This window comes from Nicotiana sylvestris, chromosome 6 (assembly GCF_000393655.2).
Source record: "Nicotiana sylvestris chromosome 6, ASM39365v2, whole genome shotgun sequence".
In the NCBI taxonomy this organism is placed as follows: Eukaryota; Viridiplantae; Streptophyta; class Magnoliopsida; order Solanales; family Solanaceae; genus Nicotiana; species Nicotiana sylvestris.
This window is the reverse complement of record NC_091062.1, coordinates 141,198,305-141,218,700: the sequence shown is the minus strand read 5'-3', so window position 1 is coordinate 141,218,700 and position 20,396 is coordinate 141,198,305. Positions and strand designations below refer to the sequence as shown.

Sequence of the window (20,396 nt, the reverse complement as noted above, 5' to 3'; positions counted from 1 at the left end):
TTCAACTTCGCTTGAATTTACAATGTCAAAACTGACTCCGCCCAAGTTGGCAAGTCAGAACTCGACCTTGCTCGAATTTACAAGTCAAAACTAACACCGCCCAAGTTGGCGAGTCAAAATTCGATCGTGCTCGAATCTACAAGCCAAAGTTGACTTCGCTCAAACTGACAAGACAAAATGCGACCTCGATCGAATTAACAAGTCCAAATTAACTTCGCTCAAATCTACAAGATGAAATTCGACCCCAATCGGGTTAACAAAGTCTTCAAATTAGTAGGTCGAATTCGATCCCGCTCAAATCAAATATCAGAAGTTAGGGACTTATTGCGAGAAAATCCAAGAAATTCGAAAAGGAAAAGAGAAGGGAAAGCCAAAAACATATAAACGAAGACGAGCCGACTATTTCATTCAAAGAAAAGATAAGTATCTGACAAAGGGCCAAAGAAGCGGACCCCCCACCCAGCCTACCAAGTACAAAAAAAACTAAACTAAGTACAAAAGGACAAATTAAATGCACAAAGGTCTCACTTAGCATCAACACTATCCATGACACCACCTCCCTTCACGCTCGGGCCGACCACTTTGTCTCCATCATCGCCCCCTCCAACATCGTCATCATCGGAAGCAAGCTCATCCTCGACCTCAGCGTCTTCGCTAGCCTCCGGTGTCGCAGGGTCGTAACCACAGTCAAGACGAGTCTCGCGTGCCTTAACTCGAGCATGTTCAAAAGTGGCCTTAGGAATGCTCCCCGCCACCCATAAACCCTTGTATATATCTCGTTGGGCCTCCTCATGGACCCATATCTTGTACAAAAAACGGCGGGGGACAACAACAAAGCATATTATTGGGGGGGGTTGAGCTAACAAATGCGCCTTCTCGGCCTCGAGAACCACAACTTGGTCTCCCAGGTTCGAAGCATCCCACTCGAGCTTACCAATCTGCTCCTCGAGCTTTGCCTCCCTCAGTGTGGTCGTCGCCCTCTCGGCTTCCCGTTCAGACCTAAGGACGCGGATAATGTTTTCCAACTCTGCTACCCTCGCCAAAGCCGCTACTCGGGCTCCCTAAGCCCTCTCCAACTCGATCACCTTCCTTTCTAGCTCAGCCACCTTCTTCGTCCACTCTGTACTTAGATTGGCAACTCTAGTGGCATTCTTCTCAAGCTCGGCTCACAAAGACAATACCTTCACTTGTATATCCTCGCATTCCGCCGCAACCTCTTTGCCCAACTCGAGCTCCTCATATTTGGCCCATAGTAGCCCCTCGAGCTCGCAACATCTGCAGATAGAATGCATCAAATCATCATCCATCTTCTCCAACTCCTCCCTGAGGGATTGAGTGTTACTGCCCGCCCTAAGCTGCACGTGCATCTCATGCACCTGTCGCGATATCGGCGATAATTCGCGGCCATTTTTAGTAAGACATCGGCCCGCGTTTCAGCCCGACGAGCACTCTCGATCTCCAGCATGTAAGTCTAAAAAAAAGAGGAAGAATCAGCAAAAGCAAATGGCAAAAAACAACAAAATAGCAAAAGGAAACTCACCCTGAAGGCCATCCCAACCATGTCGTGTGACAAACCGGAATCACTAATCTCCCGAAGAGACATGCTTTTGGCGGAAGAGCACAGAAGGTCAAATTGGGGCATCAAGTTCACCGTGTCCTCCAACAGGTTAAGGTTCGATGGAATTTTGAGCACACGAGAAGGACCTTCCGCCCTCACATTTACCCTGGTAAAACTTTCCTTGAACATCCTTATATCCTCAGAATCAATGTCAGAATCAGATATAATCATCTACCACTACGCCCTTCAACCTCTCATTAGCCGAAGAGCGGGCACGGCCCTGCCGAGACGATGATGGACCGCTCAGAACAAATGCGGCGGCCTCCGAACTCTGTCCCCCTGCCACACCAGCCTCTTCCACGATCGAAACAGGCATCGCCTCCACACCCAAGTTGACATCACCGCCGGCTTCAGACACCGCCAAAATAGGGTCGTCCCTCGAGGGCGTTTCAATCAAAGACGCCCCTTCCGACACTATCCTCCGCCTCTTTGATGGAGCCTCTTCGCCACCATCATGAGAAAGTTTGTCCGCCGAATGAATTGTGGGGACCGGAGTGTCTGACCGAAGAGCAGCCTCCGAATGAATAGGTTCAGACACGGATGCGGTCCGCGGAATAGCCAGACTTTGGATGCCCTCACCACAGCTACCCTTGGTACGGGCCTGGTAGAAGAAACCGACTGACGAAAAGTAAGGACAAGAGCCCTCGCCCTTCTCACTCCTCTCCGACCTGCCAAGGAGAGAAATTCAATCAAACGGAGATATAAGTTAAAGAAAAATACAGAGCGGAGAATAAAGTAACTAAGGCCGAAACAAACCGACTCACTAGCAGATGGTTTGAGCCCAAACCTCTTGTGGAAAGGTGCCCATTCGCGAATCACCATCGTGTGGGGCAGAATCGAGATCACCCACTCACAAATATTTGCAACTTGCGGAGAAGGTACTCTCTTGGCTGCAAAAGCACACAAAAAAAAACACTCGACGAGGTCACTAAAGGGAGACGACCAACCGCCATTTTTAAAAAAATAAGTAAAAAGAAAGGAAGACCTACAGGCAAAATTCCACATCTTAGAAAACCCCGCAGGATTCGATACCACATGCTCTGTTCGGACGTAGAAGAAGTTCTCCCAGAAGCGGTGATTGGCCTTGTCATCCATCTTTACCACCAAACCCTTGGTTCCTCGGTGACGAAGGTGAATCATCGTTCCCCTATAAAAATGGGGGGGGGGGAGGGGCAAAGAGGTGAAGCATGTGTTGTAGAGAAATTACTCGGTTGGCCAGTTCTGCGTACTTGATGAGCATAAGGAAGAGCTTGTATATGTACGGAGAGAGTTGAGTCGGACACACCTCATAGAAGCGGCAGAATTCCACCGCCAAGGAAGGAAGAGGAAGCGTATATTCGATGACAAATGGATACGCATAAAATGCATAGTAGCTTGGACGGTGTATATACACTATGTCACGATCCGCCGGAACCAGTTCAATGTGATCAGGGATAGCCCATTTGGCTTTAAACGCCGAGAGCGCCGCAACATCCATCATGAAAAATAGGTTCAAATTCATCCTCAACAGGGCTCTTGAAGTCAGTCCTTGCGTTCTTTGGGCGGGGCACCACTTCATCCACCGTCGGAAAACTTTCATCCTCTACCATAGCCACTCCTTCTTCGAGTGGGGGAATGTCATTTTCCAGTACCGGGGCACCAACGACACTATCGGGGTTGGAGGATGCACTAGCCATCTCTTCTTTGGTTGCAAAAATCGAGAATAATAAAGGAAAAAGGTAGCGGTCAGAAGAATTTTTAACAGGAAGGGAAATGCGAGAAACCCAAGGAGAAGAAGGAAAGTTGCGAGTCTTTCTTGAGCGATTGGGAAGCACAACATTTAAATGTAAGATTTTCCCTTATTTATAGGGATATAAATACCCCGAGCGGGAAAACCAAACGCCGCCATTTTGAAAACGAAAATGGCACGGGAAACGATGCGATACATAGAAAATGTGTGCCATAATGACATATGATGAGTTTTAATGACATTCTGAACTGACGTGACAGTCTGATGTAGCTCCCAAAATGTCACGTCGCTACCTCACCACGAGGTATTAGCCCATCGCCCAAAGTGCTCAGATTTCTCACAACTTTCGAATCGACAAAGTCCGTCCATCGAGATCGCCAAAAGACGAACCCAATAGGCGGAGGGACTAACTGTATGGGTAGAAATCTGACCAAACACGAATCTGCGTAAAGAGGAACGGTAAAGTCATTTGGGAAGAAGTCGTATTCGTACAATGCTATAGCAACGAGCACCTTGGCTAAGGCCGAGGTGGTGTTCTCAGAATACTTGTATGGAGAATTGGATGTTACGGTATGTCAGAGGGTCAATCGGTAAAACAACTAAATAACTTAGGTACTCTGGCTAATGACCGTTGTGTAAATAAAAATATCTAGTGTATCTACTAGGTGAGAGAATAAAGAACGGGCGCCGGAACAAACTCTCACACACAGACATATTTTCAGGGAGGAAGAGGGATCTTCATCTCTTTCTCCTCGCTGAGGAGAAAGAAGCAAGGAAGCTCGGATCCTCAATATGCATCGTTAATCTCATCATATCAAATGTATTGGTGTCAACCTTGTTAAAGATCGGTGACCTTTTTTGTCTATGTATTCTTCATTATTATTCAATGTTATGAAAATCATCACCCTCTTCTTATATTACGGGATTCAACTATTGCTATGGTTAAACTTTATGTTCAGCTATGCTTGCTTGTTCTTATTCTCTGTCTCAAATCTATGATGAATTATCTTTGGCTAGGATTTACCTCAAATCTTCTTATTTAATTAGTTTATAAAAAGACCTAACTCTTTTTAGTCAAACAAAAATATCAAAGGAAGAGCCTGTGTAATATCTAATTAAATAATTAAAAAAAGAGCAATCTGATGCACTATGCTCTCGCTATATGCGGAATCCAGGGAAGACCCATACCACAAGAGTCTATTATATACAGCATTACCCAGCATTTCTGCAAGAGGTTATTTTCACTGCTCGAAACCGGGACCTCCTGATCCTACAGCGATGATAATAAGAGACGACAAAAACTTATATGCACCCAATATTACACCAAGCAAAGGAATGCTGCTTGATTATTTAATATGCATTCGCACTTTAATTCTTCCTCAACCCTTCAGAGGTATTAGTTCTTCCTCATTCCCGTTACCAGAATATTAAGAAAGTTGAGTTCATGTTATGATCCCAAATTGTAGTAATTTATCTGTTTCGACTGCACCAAAACGCTGTTCATAATCATATAATTTCCTATTATATGCTATGATTGGGAGTATGTACTTAAAGCCTTCTGTGTCTGTGCTTCTTCTTACTATTACTTTAGAACAATCATTGAGTACTATCTCAAGCTTTATCCCTTTTTCTTTTCCTGCTGGGTAATATATGTTCGAGAGGTTAGATCAAATCAGTTGGATTTCACGCTTTGCTTCCTAATTGTTTGGAATTCTAAATATGCCAATCTCAACGGCACCCGCGTACAGGAAATAAATTATCAGCATTTAACATTTGCATCAAACAAATAAACGTATATAAATATATTTATCATTTAACCATGATTAATTGTATATTCTCATTTTAAATTTGTTATTAATGCGAAATTTGAATTGTTTGATTAGATTTAGCAGGCGTTTGGACATAAATTTTTTAAAAATTAGTATTTGAGTTAAGTTAAAAAATAATATTGAAATTTGAAATTATGCTTGGACATGCATTTCATTTGAAAAAATATTGCAGTTTTGTGAGTGAGAAAAAATAGTTTTTCTGAAAATTTTGAAAAAGTGGTTTGAAAAACTCATTTTCGAAAAAATTCCAAAAACTTGTAAAATTTCATGGACAAATCCATTTTTCAATTTTTCTTGTAAAAAAAGAATTTTTTTTATGGACAAACGGGGGTTAAACATCGGATATATTATGTAAGTATCTTCAATCTCTTTTGGGGTCTTGGGAGTTTTTTTTTTTTTTTTTTGGGAGGGGGGGGAGGGGAGTGTCAAGAGTAGAAAGAGGGGCATGAGTTTGTAGATTATGCATATATTTAGTATGCCAAATGGATGACATTATGATTCCTTTTCGTTGGTGGTGTTAAATCAATGAACCCAAAAGCTGCTGCAGATGTCAAAAGACAGTATGATTACATGTACTTTTATTAGGTATTGCCATTAGGTCTAAAGTACCATTAAAAAAGTTTTAAGTAAGATCACTTATCACAAAACTTAAAAAACATAAAGAGAACAAAAATATAAAATAAAAAAAAAAAGACAAATATTTTTATAGTATCATCATAGCTATTTAAAACAAGGAAGAGACCTTTTCTTCTGTCAAAAAACGAATGAAGAAGGAGAAGTTAGACATAATTACTCTCTTTTCTATTTTTACTTTTTGAAACTGTACTTAAGCCACTAACTATGAGATTAATTACAGACTTCGTAATTGAGGAAGTTCTAACAACAAGAAAGCTTCCATAAGTGCAATTATAATTTCTTTGTTTTTTGGTTGGTTTGTTTGGAGACCAGAAGGGAAATTGTCTTAAGGAATTCCCCCTTTAATATCCCTAATTGCTGAAGAAGAAATGAACAGAGAAATTCTCTATATGTTTGCATATCATAGGCCATAAAAATGATATCATTCTTGATTTCTTGTCCCTCTTTTTTCTTTCTTCATTTTCATTTTCGCTTGAGAAAATAAAATAACAGGGTAAAGTACCACATAATTGGACCAAGGCATTTGCCATTTAACTTCATACTATGTGAGATCGTTTGGTACGCATGATAAGATGGGATAAATTATGGTACTAAATTTATATTATGTTTGGTTGACGGTATAAGAATGTATATCTGTATAATTCATTTAGCCAAGGCAAATTAGCATGGTTTGCTAAAATTACTGAGAGGAGTGAATTGGGTATTAAGTTTAATTTGTATTCTCCTTTCAATATTAACATAAAGTTGGATCCCAAAAAGAGAAAATTGTGACCGAAAAAGTGAAAACTACCAATTAATGCAAGATCCCACATGTATGCAGGATTTCAGGTTGTCTTTTGGGCAAGTCAAGTTCAGGACTGGACCACCAAATCTTGGACTAGTTCTTATGGTCTTTCATTCTTTGTTTTCCTTTTCGGATTTTTGCTGTGTGTGTTATCATTATCATGTTTCCTCTTGGTTTTCCAGTCAATTTCTTCACCAAAACCAAACATATGAAATCGAGTGAGGGTAATAACAAAGGTGAGGGAGCTTAGGTTTGATAAGTTTTTAATCAAACTGTGTGGACCAATAAGAATATCCACTAGCAAACATTATTAAAAGATCTAGCTTTAGAAAAGTAAAGACTAAAAGAGTATAGGTTACTCTATTTAGAGAAAGTTGTAGTAAAGTAACTAGGAGTAACTGTTTGTTAAACAAAAAGAGGCACTAGCTATATACTCTATTAAAACTAGAATGAATGTGCTAAATTTACCGTTAATTCATTTTATCCTCATTACTTTTTCTACAAGAGACGTTATCCCAGGATGATACAAAATCAAATTAGAATTGCTTTGCATGGTCTATTTTTGTCAAAGTTTTAGAATATATCATACTCCTATATAAATTATTTTGCAATTTTATAATTTTTAAAATGAAAATCTTTCGATTTGCATACATCTAGATCTCATTTAGTTCTTAGGAAACACAAAACTGTTAATGCACATAAAAAGCTTCCAATTATATGTAGTGATACCGAATTATCCTCCATTAATTAAACCATTTTGACATTAGTAACCTCCTATTAGCACTTATCTATATTATATTAAAAGCACGAAACTCCATAGCGAAATGTCGTTCATCTTTTTTACCCTTTAAAAATAGATTTTATATTGAATTAAATAGTCATTTCATAATTTCCTAATAATAAGAACTTTCAAATCAAATAATATTTTTTAACTAGATTCTTTTCTTACTTAAACTATATAAAATTACCATAATACATTCCACGTTACCTTTCCTTATTTGAAATTAACGCAACTTCCATAACACATTCCAAGATACTTTTCCTTATTTGAAATTAACTTTTTACTATTAGATCTAAATAAAATTCTATTTAGGTTAGAAAATCACATCTATAAAAGAACGATGAATGTAAAACTGAGTTTAGCCACAATGCCCACAACTCTATTGCTTATCAAGCTATCAACTGCATTACTTTAATTTATCTAACTTTAAGTTGGTTTGATTATCGCCTTGATATTAGATACCGTAACTTTATAAATTTGATTATGTATTCTTTGGTTTTACTGCAATTTATGTGGTTTCCTAAGTTCTATGCTATATGTCGTTATACCTTATATATTTGATTTCGGTGGACAACATTCATAATTTTTGAGTTGTATTTCTAATTCCTGATAATTCTTGGTGCTTTATCTATGTTTTCTATTTCATGGTTAGGGAATATTAACTTGAAAAAATTGGGAATGCCAATATAGAGAATTTTTTTTAAGGTGAACACGTATTCACCACGCAAACTCTATTTTTTAGCAAAATAGAAGCTATGTGAGATTGTATTTTAGATTTTATGATTATTAAACGTTGAGTTAAGAAAAACTATTTTTCCTACTCGTGGATTGTTATGATTTAGTACTTTTAATTAAGAATAAACTTTAGTTGGTATTGCTTTAATGCAGTAAAATGCATCGCTCTGCTTAGATCTTGAGAATTTTTATTAATGTATCTTCGTCCATTCAGGTATATCATACAACTCTATAATAACACTTCATGCAGAATTATAATTCGATTATGCTTGCTTTAATTAGTACTATTATATTAGTTCGATAGTAACTTTAGCATGTCGCATTCATGAGTTGTTTAATCATTAGGAAAGAAGCAAAGTTGAAGATCAATCAACCTTAATTCTTCTCACATCAAAGAATTTCTCCAAACAAATTTATAGTCTTTTTTACCAGAATTCTTATAGTTGTTTTTTTATTTTTAATAGATATAAGTTATTAATTTGTACTTATATAATATAAATGTGCATTTTCTACAAATCTAATAGCAGCTGATTGCACATAATCAAGTAGCCTCATATTATTTGGATTTTAACATCTTATTAATTTGTTGTGTCGTGGCTTTTAAAATTTTGAACCTGTTTAAAATGCCAATCACTTAGAGGATACCTAAATTACCTCAATGCATATGTTAAAATAAATAGATGGAAAAAGACTTTTATTTTTTGGTAAAGAAAAAAACTAATATTATTACTAAGAAAATTTGTGACATAACTTAACTTTACAAAACAGGAATTAATTACTAAATTCATCTTGTAACTAATAGGATTTTTTATAATATATAGCTGATTACGTCACTAAGTAGGATTAGCGATGAATTTTATTATTTAACTACATAATTTATCTATTGCTAATTTTTCTTCTCTTTGTAGTTAACTTGTCTTAGAATACATGGTACCTAGACAACTATTTTGATACGAAATTAATATAAAAGAACAAAATACATAATAACACTAAAATTTCAAGATTATCTTGGTGGTTGTCATGCTTAGATAGGCCATCCACTAACTTTTTTGACTAAGTAGGCTCAATATTTGTCATATTCAAGAGCTTATATATTTAAAAATCTTATTTTTAAGGGCTTATATTTTTTATAATTTTATATGCATCGATAGAAGTTACACGCGGATCGTGCATATCCTAGCACGAAGCCCCTTAGCGAAATATCGTTCGCATTTTTTATCCTTTAAAAATAGATTTTATATTGGTTGTAATTGTAATTTAATTATTCTACTAATATTTAGGACTTTAAATCAACTAAATTTTAGTCATTAAATTTTCCCTATTCAAACTGCATATATAGAAACTCCAAAATTTTAGGAATTTAAAACCAAATAAAAATTTATTTACATATCCTTTCCTTAAATAAATTGTGTAAAGTAATTATAACTTTTTCTTATGCGTATTAGACAAAATATATATAAACATTTTAGAAATCTACTAATAAAATTTTAGATATGATTTAACTCTTCAAAAGTTAAAGATTTCTAACAATATATAAACCAAACTTACAACATACTAGGCCGAGTATGAAAAAATATATAAATGAGTTTAATACGATATGCTTACATTTTGAAAATAATAGTAGTATTTTAATTTAAAGTAATAAATACTATAATGTACTTTAAGTTAATTATTTGAATAAGTTGAATACATATTGTAAATTTATACACATATTAAATTACAAATCCAATTACAATACTCGAAAAGTAAAACATAGATAAGACAAATTTATATATTGAAATTAATGGAAATAAATTAGATACATTTATTCATAAGTAATTTAAGATAGTAGTTAAAAGAGATAAAAGAAAACGTAGAGAGCGAAAGGTATAAATTGATATTCCTTATTGAATTAGCTATATAGAATCAATATTCTTTGTCGAAATAAATTTACACATTTATTTTAATTCAAAAATAATATTTATATATATTTTAAAAAAATTTATACTCATTTAGATAGGTTATACGCGCAACGCGCGTACCGTAAAACTAGTAGCTAAAAAAGAGTGAATACTATTTTACATGCGACAATCTAAAAAAATAAATTTCAATTAACAAAAAAGACATATTTCAATCTTGGACCTTCTTCGTTATATTAGCTTTACTCGATTATTAGTGTAGCTCATTATAAAGGAATTTAATCGAGGAGAAAATGTTCTCTTTTATGACTTTGTTCTTTCTTCTTCCTCTGCTCTTCATAATTTTTCTTGAAGACGGCTATGTATAGGTCGAAATCCGTCACGGAACATTTAGGGCGAGGTAGCATTGAAGAAAGAGTCAGTCGAGGTCGATCAGGAAATGGCGAAGCTCGTGGTCGGGATGTCAACAATGATCGAGGTCGAGCACCGCGGAAAGGACTGTAACGGTTAGTTTTTAGAATAGGATAATAGAGGGAATATTCTCTGCACATATACTATTAGGGTTTGTTAGGGATATGTCCCATGTAGAGAGGAAAAAAGATAATGAAAAGGGGCATGTGATATTCATTTTGATAAGAACAAATTTTTGATAAACGATTCTCTCTCTCTCTCTCTTTTATAAAGATACAAACACTATCTTTTCATCAAAATTCTTGTACATATTATTCCACACTTTTCCATCAAAATCAGAGAATAAATGTTATTTATTTTTATTTATTGCTAGTTACTTCTCCATTATTGCTCATACTTTTTGAAATAGTTAATGCATGTTGTTATCAATCCACCACCAGATTTGTCTAATGTTATTCACATTTTCGGAACTCATATCTAGAAATGTTATTAACTAAGTCTAATCCACTATTATATAAATACAAATGTTTTTGTCGAAAGCTACACTTTTGGTCAAATAATTTGGCGCCGTCTGTGGGAATTTTCTAGTTAAATTTTTAGTTTCCTCTAGATCTATAACTAACACAGATCACTAAAGTAAAAAAAAAAACAAGAGCAAGATCTCCTTTTTTATATGCACAAATTCAATATGGCAGGTAACAGAGAACAAAGGACGAGAATAATAAGTGACCTCCCAACCAACCTCGTGAACGTCACCAATGAGAGCTGTGAACATGCAATGCCCAATGCATCCCCTAGACGAGATGGGTCACCTCCTCTTCACTGCAGCATCACAAAATCTCTTAGTAAGGGAGTCTCCACATCTGTGGCGGAGGAGATTCCCCCGGCTGTAAAAAAGCTCCTTGAGGCTTGGCTAACTGATATGCTAACCAGCGTCCTCCATAAGCCCGCTCGGGATACGACTATAGAAAGCACAAGGACTTGCATTATACAACCATCAGAAAGCAGCATAACCAACTTCCTCCTCCTCCAACGACATGTATTACTCACAATGTCATTTATAGTGCAGGTGACGACACTCTCTCAGCCATTCTGAAAAGGATGCACTTTGGGACCAAATGAGAGAACATCAGGAAAGGATCGACAAGATGTCGGACGCCCCTAAGCTCTTGTCAAAGAGAGATGCTGGACGGTTCGTCGAACAACCGTATAGTGATGACGCCTCCCCCATGCCATACCAAAAACCTTTAAAATGCCACCCTACCTCAGGATATATGATGGCACGACCGACCCTGAAGATCATGTGACTCACTATGTCACTGTCGTGAAAGGTAATGACCTCACCAAAGAACAAGTGTCTTTCATTTTGTTGAAAAAATTCGGTGAAACCCTCATAGGGGGAGCGTTAACGTGGTATTCACAACTTCCTGCGTGTTCCATTGAAACTTTCGAAGAGATGGTCGACAAGTTTGTCACAGCCCATGCTAGGGCCAAGAAGGCCGAGGTAAGAGTAAATGACATATTTGCTATTATCACTCCGAGAGAGGGATTGAGGGACTTCCTCGCTCGGTTCAACCGAGTAAGGATGACCTTGATGAATGTATCGGAAGGGATGGCGGTCACAGCCTTTCAGAACGGGCTGAGCAAGAATGGTTCAAGGGCGACAAGAAAATTATTAAGTTGGCTCATGAAGTACCCCCATCTACTTGGGATGAAATACACAATGCGCATTATGCCGAGGTCCGAGCAGACGAGGACGACCTTAATGGACTGATTCATCGATTGACTCGGTACAGGCCGAATCTAGGACATATCGAAGAAATGATATCAGAAGGGACCTCGCAGCTCCGCGACCCAACAGGGAACGACATCTACCATATGTCAGAGCTGCCATCGTGTTCTCCTCCCTCCCTGAAGAGGGCCCACCCAGATGAAGGATAGGGACTCACCGGAATGAAAGAGGTATACCCCATTTATTATCCCCTCACAATTTTTGTGTGTCACCTATAGAAATAATCTACTCCTTGGAGAAGCTCGGACCAAAGGTGAAGTGTCCACAAAAGATGAGGTCAAACCCTAGTACCAGAAAATCGAAGGCCCTTTGCGAGTTCCACCAAGAGCGAGGGCACAAAACCTATCATGTCCCAAACTACCTTCTAGACGTGACTGGCACCCAGCTAACACCACTTGCCAGGCGAACCCCTTTCTCTAACGTTTAACCATTTACACACAAACACTGAGAGAAAAAGTACAGGCCTAAAGTATTATTAATAAATAAAGAGGTAATGATTATTGCCCAATACCTTAGTCAATTGATAGAAAAACCCACAATCACTCAAACAATCAAACTCTGGCCCAAATCCCACGCTAAGACCATGGAGCATCTAACAGAGTAATATGAGTTTTATTGACGGGTATGCAAACCTCAAAAAAGAAATAACTAACACGAACTAAGAAAGTCCAAAATGAAGCCTCCACGAACAATGCGGTGGCTCACCTCAGCAATAGAATCCACTCGAACAAACTCGTCAGCCACTAGCTCTATCTCCCGCAACGGTATCTGCATAGAGGTGCAGGTAAGGAGTGAGTTATACGTAAATATAACCCAGTAAGATCCTCGACCCGCCACTTTAAATACCTCTGGAACAAGTGTTAGAAAATACATACACACTATAACACGAATGATATAGTAAATATAATAATTATACAATAACTCAATATATGTGTATCAATAGAGTTATTAATAATTAACTAACAAGAATACCCACTAAGGACTTATCATAATTGCAGCGAAAGAAATTTACCAACACACTTACGAGTCCACAATGGCACCACAATGCCTCAAATATGTAACAGAGCATACACAATGCTCAGGTGATGTACAAAGGCATACACAATTCCCCAACATCATGGCGCACAGCCGTATGAAACTCAACATCATGGCGCACAACCGTATGAAACTCAACATCATGGCGCACAGCCGTATCAAACTTAATATCATGGCGCACAGCCGTATCAAACTTAATATCATGGCGCACAGCCGTATCAAACTTAATATCCTAGCGCACATCCGTATCACACTATCAAACAACTTATAAAATAATATTTTTTTTCATAAAATAATATATTTGCGACTAGTCTGAGACCACCGACTCTGCCAAGCGCACGCTTGTCCCAACACATGAACCAGGCAGAGAAAACACACTTTCACAACGGGTTTTAGAAAAGAAAGCATCAAAGCTTAAAGTCTCACTTACCTCGCTAGCGGAACGCTCCCCAAACTTGCAACGTCTAGAACACTGACCAAACGGCCTCCACTGACCTCAATCTATCCAAAATATTATTTAACAATGTCAATGATGCTAGTCGGGATCAACTCTCAATATCCCTAACTTTTAAACTCTTACTACTCTACCTATTAAATATTATAGTTTTAAAGGTAGGCCCGAAAAATAATCATAGAGTATGAAATAGAATAAAGTGATATTGTAGCTTATAGACGCAACAGTTTCGAAACCTTGAAAACTTGGTTTACTAACTCACATGGAAAGTCACCGCTGGAATATACGTAATTAAAAACTATATTCAATCATTGTTTCCATAAACATGTATCCACTCATTGTCTAATTAAAAATAAATCATTATCTCCTACTAGAAAGAAGTAAAACTGAAAGTGCATCTACAATGGTTTTCCACATAATACGTACTTTTAATTCCCCTAATTAACAGTAGCAAATTGTTTTCATAATTAATTCATGATGCCTTCCATTATTGCTTAATTATTAACATTTATATTACACGCTAATATTATCACAAACACCAACTAAAAAGCATACAAAACATACTAATACCTGGAGCTTTCACAAGTACTCCAATTCCTTTGCTCAAAAGTTAGAGCTCCTAACTGTGATTGTCAATGAAGACAATTCGTAGTCTGTAGGTCTCTTATGTACGCCGCCTTAGTATTCCAGAGCCTCTTTACTTGTTAGTATTAACTTTTAATATTCTAATACCCTAATGTTCTACTAAAAGGTGGGTAACAATTGTGATGGTCGGGCCATGTACCTTACTTTTATTAACTAAAGCCCATGAGTATCCCACTGCCACATGTAATGTGAACTGGCCAACTAGCAAAGTTATTACTACATTATATTATATTTATTTTAATAAATTATTTCCCTCTAACTTATATTTGTTCCAATAGCTATAATAGAAATTAAGTTTCTAGTCTCACAATTAATAAGTAAAAAAAAAAGTCGGATTATTACATTCTCCCCTACTTAAACAAGCGTTCGTCCTCGAACGAGTTAGAAAGTGTACCTGACATCTCAAACAATTGAGGGTACTTGCTTCGCATATCCGCTTCAAACTCCCACGTTGCTTCCTCTGTGGGATGGTTACGCCATAATACTTTCACTGAAGCAATCTTTTTCGACCTCAATTGCCGCATTTGCCTATCAAGAATAGATATCGGACCTTCTTCATAAGTTAAGTTCTCATCAAGCTCCACATCCTCTGGCTGAATCTTATGACTATCATCACGAACATATCGTCTAAGCATAGACACATAAAATAAGGGATGAACCGCAGACAACCTCGGAGGCAGGGCAAGTTTATACGCCACCGACCCGATTCGATCTAAAATCTCATACGGACCAATATACCTCGGACTTAGCTTACCTTTGCGCCCAAATCTCATGACTCCTTTCATAGGGGACACCTTCAAAAAGACTTTTTCTCCTTTCATGAACTCCAAATCACGAACTCTCTTATCTGCGTAGGATTTTTGTCTACTTTGAGCTGTCCGAAGTCGTTCACGTATCAATGCAACTTTCTCCAAAGCTTGCTGAACCAAATCTGGACCCAATAGCTGTGCTTCACCAGGTTCAAACCATCCAACTGGTGAATGACATTTACGACCATATAGAGCTTCAAACGGCGCTATTTGTATACTCGACTGATAGCTGTTATTATAAGCAAACTCTGCCAACGGCAACTGATCGTCCCAATGACCACCAAAGTCAATTACACAAGCTCTAAGCATGTCTTCCAAAATCTGAATAACCCGCTCGGACTGTCCGTCCGTCTGTGGATGGAAAGCTGTGCTCAATTCAACATGAGAACCCAATGACTTCTGAAAAGACTTCCAAAACTCAGCAGTAAACTGTGCACCCCGATCCGATATTATAGAAATAGGCACACCATGAAGTCGAACAATTTCGCGGAGGTAAATATCTGCTAACTGTTCTGCAACGTGAGTAACTCGAACTGGTATAAAATGCGCGGACTTTGTGAGTCTGTCCACGATCACCCATACTGAATCATATTTTCTAAAAGTACGTGGCAACCCAACTACAAAATCCATAGTAATCATTTCCCACTTCCACTCCGGGATAATTAAATTCTGCATCACACCGCCTGGTTTTTGGTGTTCATATTTCACCTGCTGACAATTTAAGCAACTAGTCACATGTTTCAAAATATCATACGTCATACCTTTCCACAATACAATTCACGCAAGTCTTGATACATTTTAGTAGCACCTGGATGAATAGAGTAGCGGGAGTTATGAGCCTCTTCGAGAATTAACTGTTTTACATCACCTACCATGAGGATACACAATCTACCATGTCGACGTAACACACCTTCACTGTCAATAGCAAATAACTTAACATCCTCATTCTGCACTCGATCTCGGAGTTTAGCAAGATGGGAATCTTCAAATTGAAGAGCCTTGACCTGTCCAACCAAGGATGATTGTGCTACCAAACCCGCAAGTAATCTGCCCGACAATGTATGATCAATACGCACTCCCCGATTGGCCAACGCCTGAATATCCATAACCATAGGTCGTTCTTCAGCAGTAAATCGGGCCAAGCTACCCATAGACTTTCTACTCAAGGCGTCTGCCACCACATTCGCCTTTCCGGGATGATATAAAATAGTAAGATCATAATCTTTAAGTAACTCTAACCACCGTCTTTGCCTCAGATTCAGATCTCTTTGCTTGAATATATATTGCAGACTCTTGTGATCAGTATAGATTTCACATGGCTCACCATAAAGATAGTGACGCCAGATTTTAAGTGCAAATACGATCGCAGCCAATTCCAAGTCATGAGTTATATAATTCTTTTCATGGTTCTTTAGCTGTCGAGAATCATAAGCTACTACTTTGCCATTCTGCATCAACACACAACCCAAACCGACTCGAGACGCATCACAATAAATAATAAAAAACCCTGCACCTGTAGGGTGTGTCAAAATTGGAGTCGTAGTCAATGCGACCTTCAATTTCTGAAAACTTTCTTCACACTCATTCGACCACTGAAATGCAACACCTTTCTGAGTTAATCGAGTCAATGGAGTGGCTATCTTTGAGAAACCCTCAACAAACCTTCTATAATATCCTGCTAGGCCTAAGAAACTACGTATCTCTGTAGGAGTAGTGGGTCGAGGCCAATCTCGAACTGCCTCTATCTTCTTTGGATCAACTTGAATCCCATCTCGTGACACCACATGTCCCAAAAAGGAAACTGTATCCAACCAAAATTCACACTTTGAGAACTTGGCATAAAGCGTTCGCTCCCTAAGTGTCTGTAGCACAACTCTCAAGTGTTGTTCATGTTCTGCCTCACTTCGAGAGTAGACCAAAATGTCATTAATAAATACAATCACAAAATGATCTAGGAATGGCTTGAACACCCGATTCATGAGGTCCATAAATGCTGCGGGGGCATTAGTAAGCCCGAAGGACATCACCAAAAATTCAAAATGCCCGTACCTAGTCCGAAACGCTGTCTTGGATATATCCTCGGTCTTAATTCTCAGCTGATGGTAACCCGATCTCAGGTCAATATTTGAAAAGTGAGTTGCACCCTGTAGCTGGTCGAATAAATCATCAATACGTGGTAATGGATATTTATTCTTGATCGCCACCTTATTCAGCTGCCTGTAATCAATACACATTCTCATCGTGCCATCTTTCTTTTTAACAAATAACACAGGTGCACCCCAAGGCGACACACTAGGCCTAATCAATCCCTTATCAAGTAGCTCTTGAAGTTGAACCTTTAATTCTCTCAACTCCGCTGGGGCCATACAGTATGGAGGAATAGAGATAGGTTGAGTTCCTGGCACCAAATCAATACTGAACTCAATTTCTCTTGTCGGAGGCAGCCCGGGTAAATCTTCTGGAAACACATCAGCAAATTCTCGAACCACTGGAACACTATCAATAGTAACATCCTCCAAGCGCGTATCATGAACGGTAGCAATAAAACCCAAGCACCCATTATTAATCATTCGACGTGCTTTTACATATGATATTATCTTTCCCCGAGTCAGAGGAGTTATGCCTTTCCACACTAAACATGGTTCTCTAGGAAAGTCAAAAGGTATAAGCTTGGAATGACAATCAACTGAAGCATAACATGAAGCTAACCAATCCATACCCATAATTACATCAAGGTCAGACATAGGCAATACTAGTAGATCGACTACGGTGTCCTTGCCCTGAATAAATATCACACAGTCTCTATAGACTCTATCCACAGATATAGTCTCCCCCACTGGGGTCAACACAATATAAATCACATTAAGAGACTCAACTCCTCGCTCTAAGTATATGGAAAAAGATGGAGATACATATGAATATGTAGAACCAGGATCAATAAGAGCGTAAGATCCATAAGAACCGATAGTGATAATACCTGTGAAGACTGCATTAGATGCCTCGGCATCTTGTCTGGCCATAGCAAAGAATCTCGGAGGTCCACCCACTCCCTCAGCAGTCTGTGTACCCTGTCGACCTTGTGCACGAGAAACCTGCGGAGCGGCTCTAGCTGGCTGAGTCTGAGTTTGTGTACCTATAAACGTTCTCTGCGGCTGTGGAGTAGCATGGCTAGTAGCAGAATATCCTCTAGGACAATACTTAGCAATATGTCCTTTTTGACCACAAGTAAAACAAGCCCCATCTGTTCCAAAACAACGACCACTGTGATTTCTACCACAATTCGAACACCTCGGATGTTGACCTGACTGATATGAGTTATTATCCTTTCTTTGTGTCTGCTGCTGCCCCTGTCTAGCAGGATAAGTACTCCTAGAAGACTGCACCACTGACTCTGACTGAGTAGGTCTGGACTGCCCACGATTAAAGCCACTTTTACTCCCAGATGGAGCACCACTAAACCTACCGGTGCTACGAGCCCTTTTGCTTTCTCGCTCGGTCCTGTCCCTCTCTTGATAAGATTCATAACGGAGAGCAGTATCCACTACCTCTTCGTACGAACCACCTCGAACATCCCTAACCACAGGACCCCGATAACGATGCTCAAGCCCATCCACGAACCTCCCCACCTTCTCATGCTCATCTGCAACTAGAAAAGGTGCATAACTGGCTAAGTCACTGAATTTAGCCTCATACTCTGTAACTATCATACTACCCTAGCGCAGTTGCTCGAACTGACGTCTCATGTCGTCTCGCTTGCTCAGTAGAACGAACCTATCCATAAACATAGCTGAAAACTCTAACCAAGTAATAGGTGACAAACCTGCTCGTCTACCTCTCTGAACTAAATTCCACCATGACTCTGCAGATCCTGAAAATAGAAAAGTGGCAAATTCCACCCCTCGAGTCTCCTTTAGCCCCAAAGTAGATAGTATCTTCTCACAACGCTGAATGAACTTCTAGGGCTCAATAGAAGCCTGTGTAGTATCGAACTCTGGTGGCTTAAGATCTATGAAATTCTTAAGATCCTTAGACTGCCCTGTATTTGCAACTAGCTGAACGACCTGCTGAGGGGATATTTGAGGAGCTGCAACATTCAGCTGAACCTGTGCTTGCGCCTGCGAAGTAGTCTGGGGAGCTGGAAGTCCACCCTCAGTAGGCATTAATGCCTCCAACACATTCAACAACCTCACCACTGCATCTGCAGGTAAGGTAACCGTAGGCACATCAACTGGGACTGATGGTGGAGCATCCTGAACCATTTGTTCTTGCACTCGATTTGGCATAGTAGCTTGGGACTGACCCGTGTTTACAACTTTTGGTTGAGGAGCGACCCGTCTACTAGTCTGAGCTCTAGTTTGATGAGCCCTGTAAGCACGTGATTTTTGCCCTATATGAGAATTACTCCCAAAAAATTCAAAAATAAAATGATTTTTCTTTGGTGTACAATTTTGTGATATTTTGAAGAATTATTTGTATTTGTCTGTGCGTGTTTATTCGCTAAATTAATAAAAAATACAAAAATATGTCGCATTTTGCATGTAGGATTTAATTCTACAATTGTTAGTAATTAAAATTGTTTTACAAAAACTAAAAATTACAAAAATAGGCATCGTTTGCATTTTTAGCATTTAATGTCCAAATATACAATTTTATGCTTAATTAATACTTAATTGTGCGTTAATTGTTATTGGGAGTTAATTTGCGCCTTTATAACTTAATTTAGTTCTTAATAATAGTTTAAGTATTTTTATAATTTAGTTTTAGAAAAATAAAAGAAGAAAAGAGAGCGAAAATATAAAGAAAGTCGGAATTGGGCCTCTTCTTCAATTTCAAGCTATAGGCCCAAAAAATGGCCCAATCTTCCCTACGACCCAGTCCATTTCGAACTGGGTCGACCCAGTCCATTAACCCAACACCCCTTCTTCATTTTTGTCCAACACAAAACAAAACCAAAAAAAAAAATAAAAAAAAAAAAAAAGTGAATTATCACTATTAATAGTTTTATTTTTTGTTTTTTTATATATATAAAAAAAAATCCGAAAATATTTTATTTTATTTATTATTTTTATTTTAAATATATATATATATATATATATATATATATATAGTAATTTCGGAAATGATTTTAAAAAAATAAAAAATAATAAAATTAAAAAATGTAAAAGAATGTAGAAAATTTAAAAAAAAAAAGTAAAAAGTTTTAAAAAATTTAAAAGTAAAAGAAGGTTGGAATTAAAAAA

General features: G+C 38.0%; 1 protein-coding gene across 1 annotated transcript; it reads right to left on the bottom strand.

The window, feature by feature from the left end:
* Positions 1 to 1,775: 1,775 nt before the first annotated feature.
* LOC138871398 (uncharacterized) lies at positions 1,776 to 18,863 on the bottom strand. The gene is made up of 9 exons (XM_070149274.1): positions 17,387 to 18,863; positions 15,918 to 16,957; positions 15,086 to 15,864; positions 14,742 to 14,974; positions 14,487 to 14,548; positions 12,919 to 12,981; positions 12,725 to 12,805; positions 12,505 to 12,629; positions 1,776 to 2,286 (listed from the first exon to the last, which is right to left on the bottom strand). The coding sequence occupies exons 1-9, from the start codon at positions 18,861 to 18,863 to the stop codon at positions 1,776 to 1,778; spliced, it is 4,371 nt and encodes a 1,456-aa protein (XP_070005375.1).
* Positions 18,864 to 20,396: the final 1,533 nt, after the last annotated feature.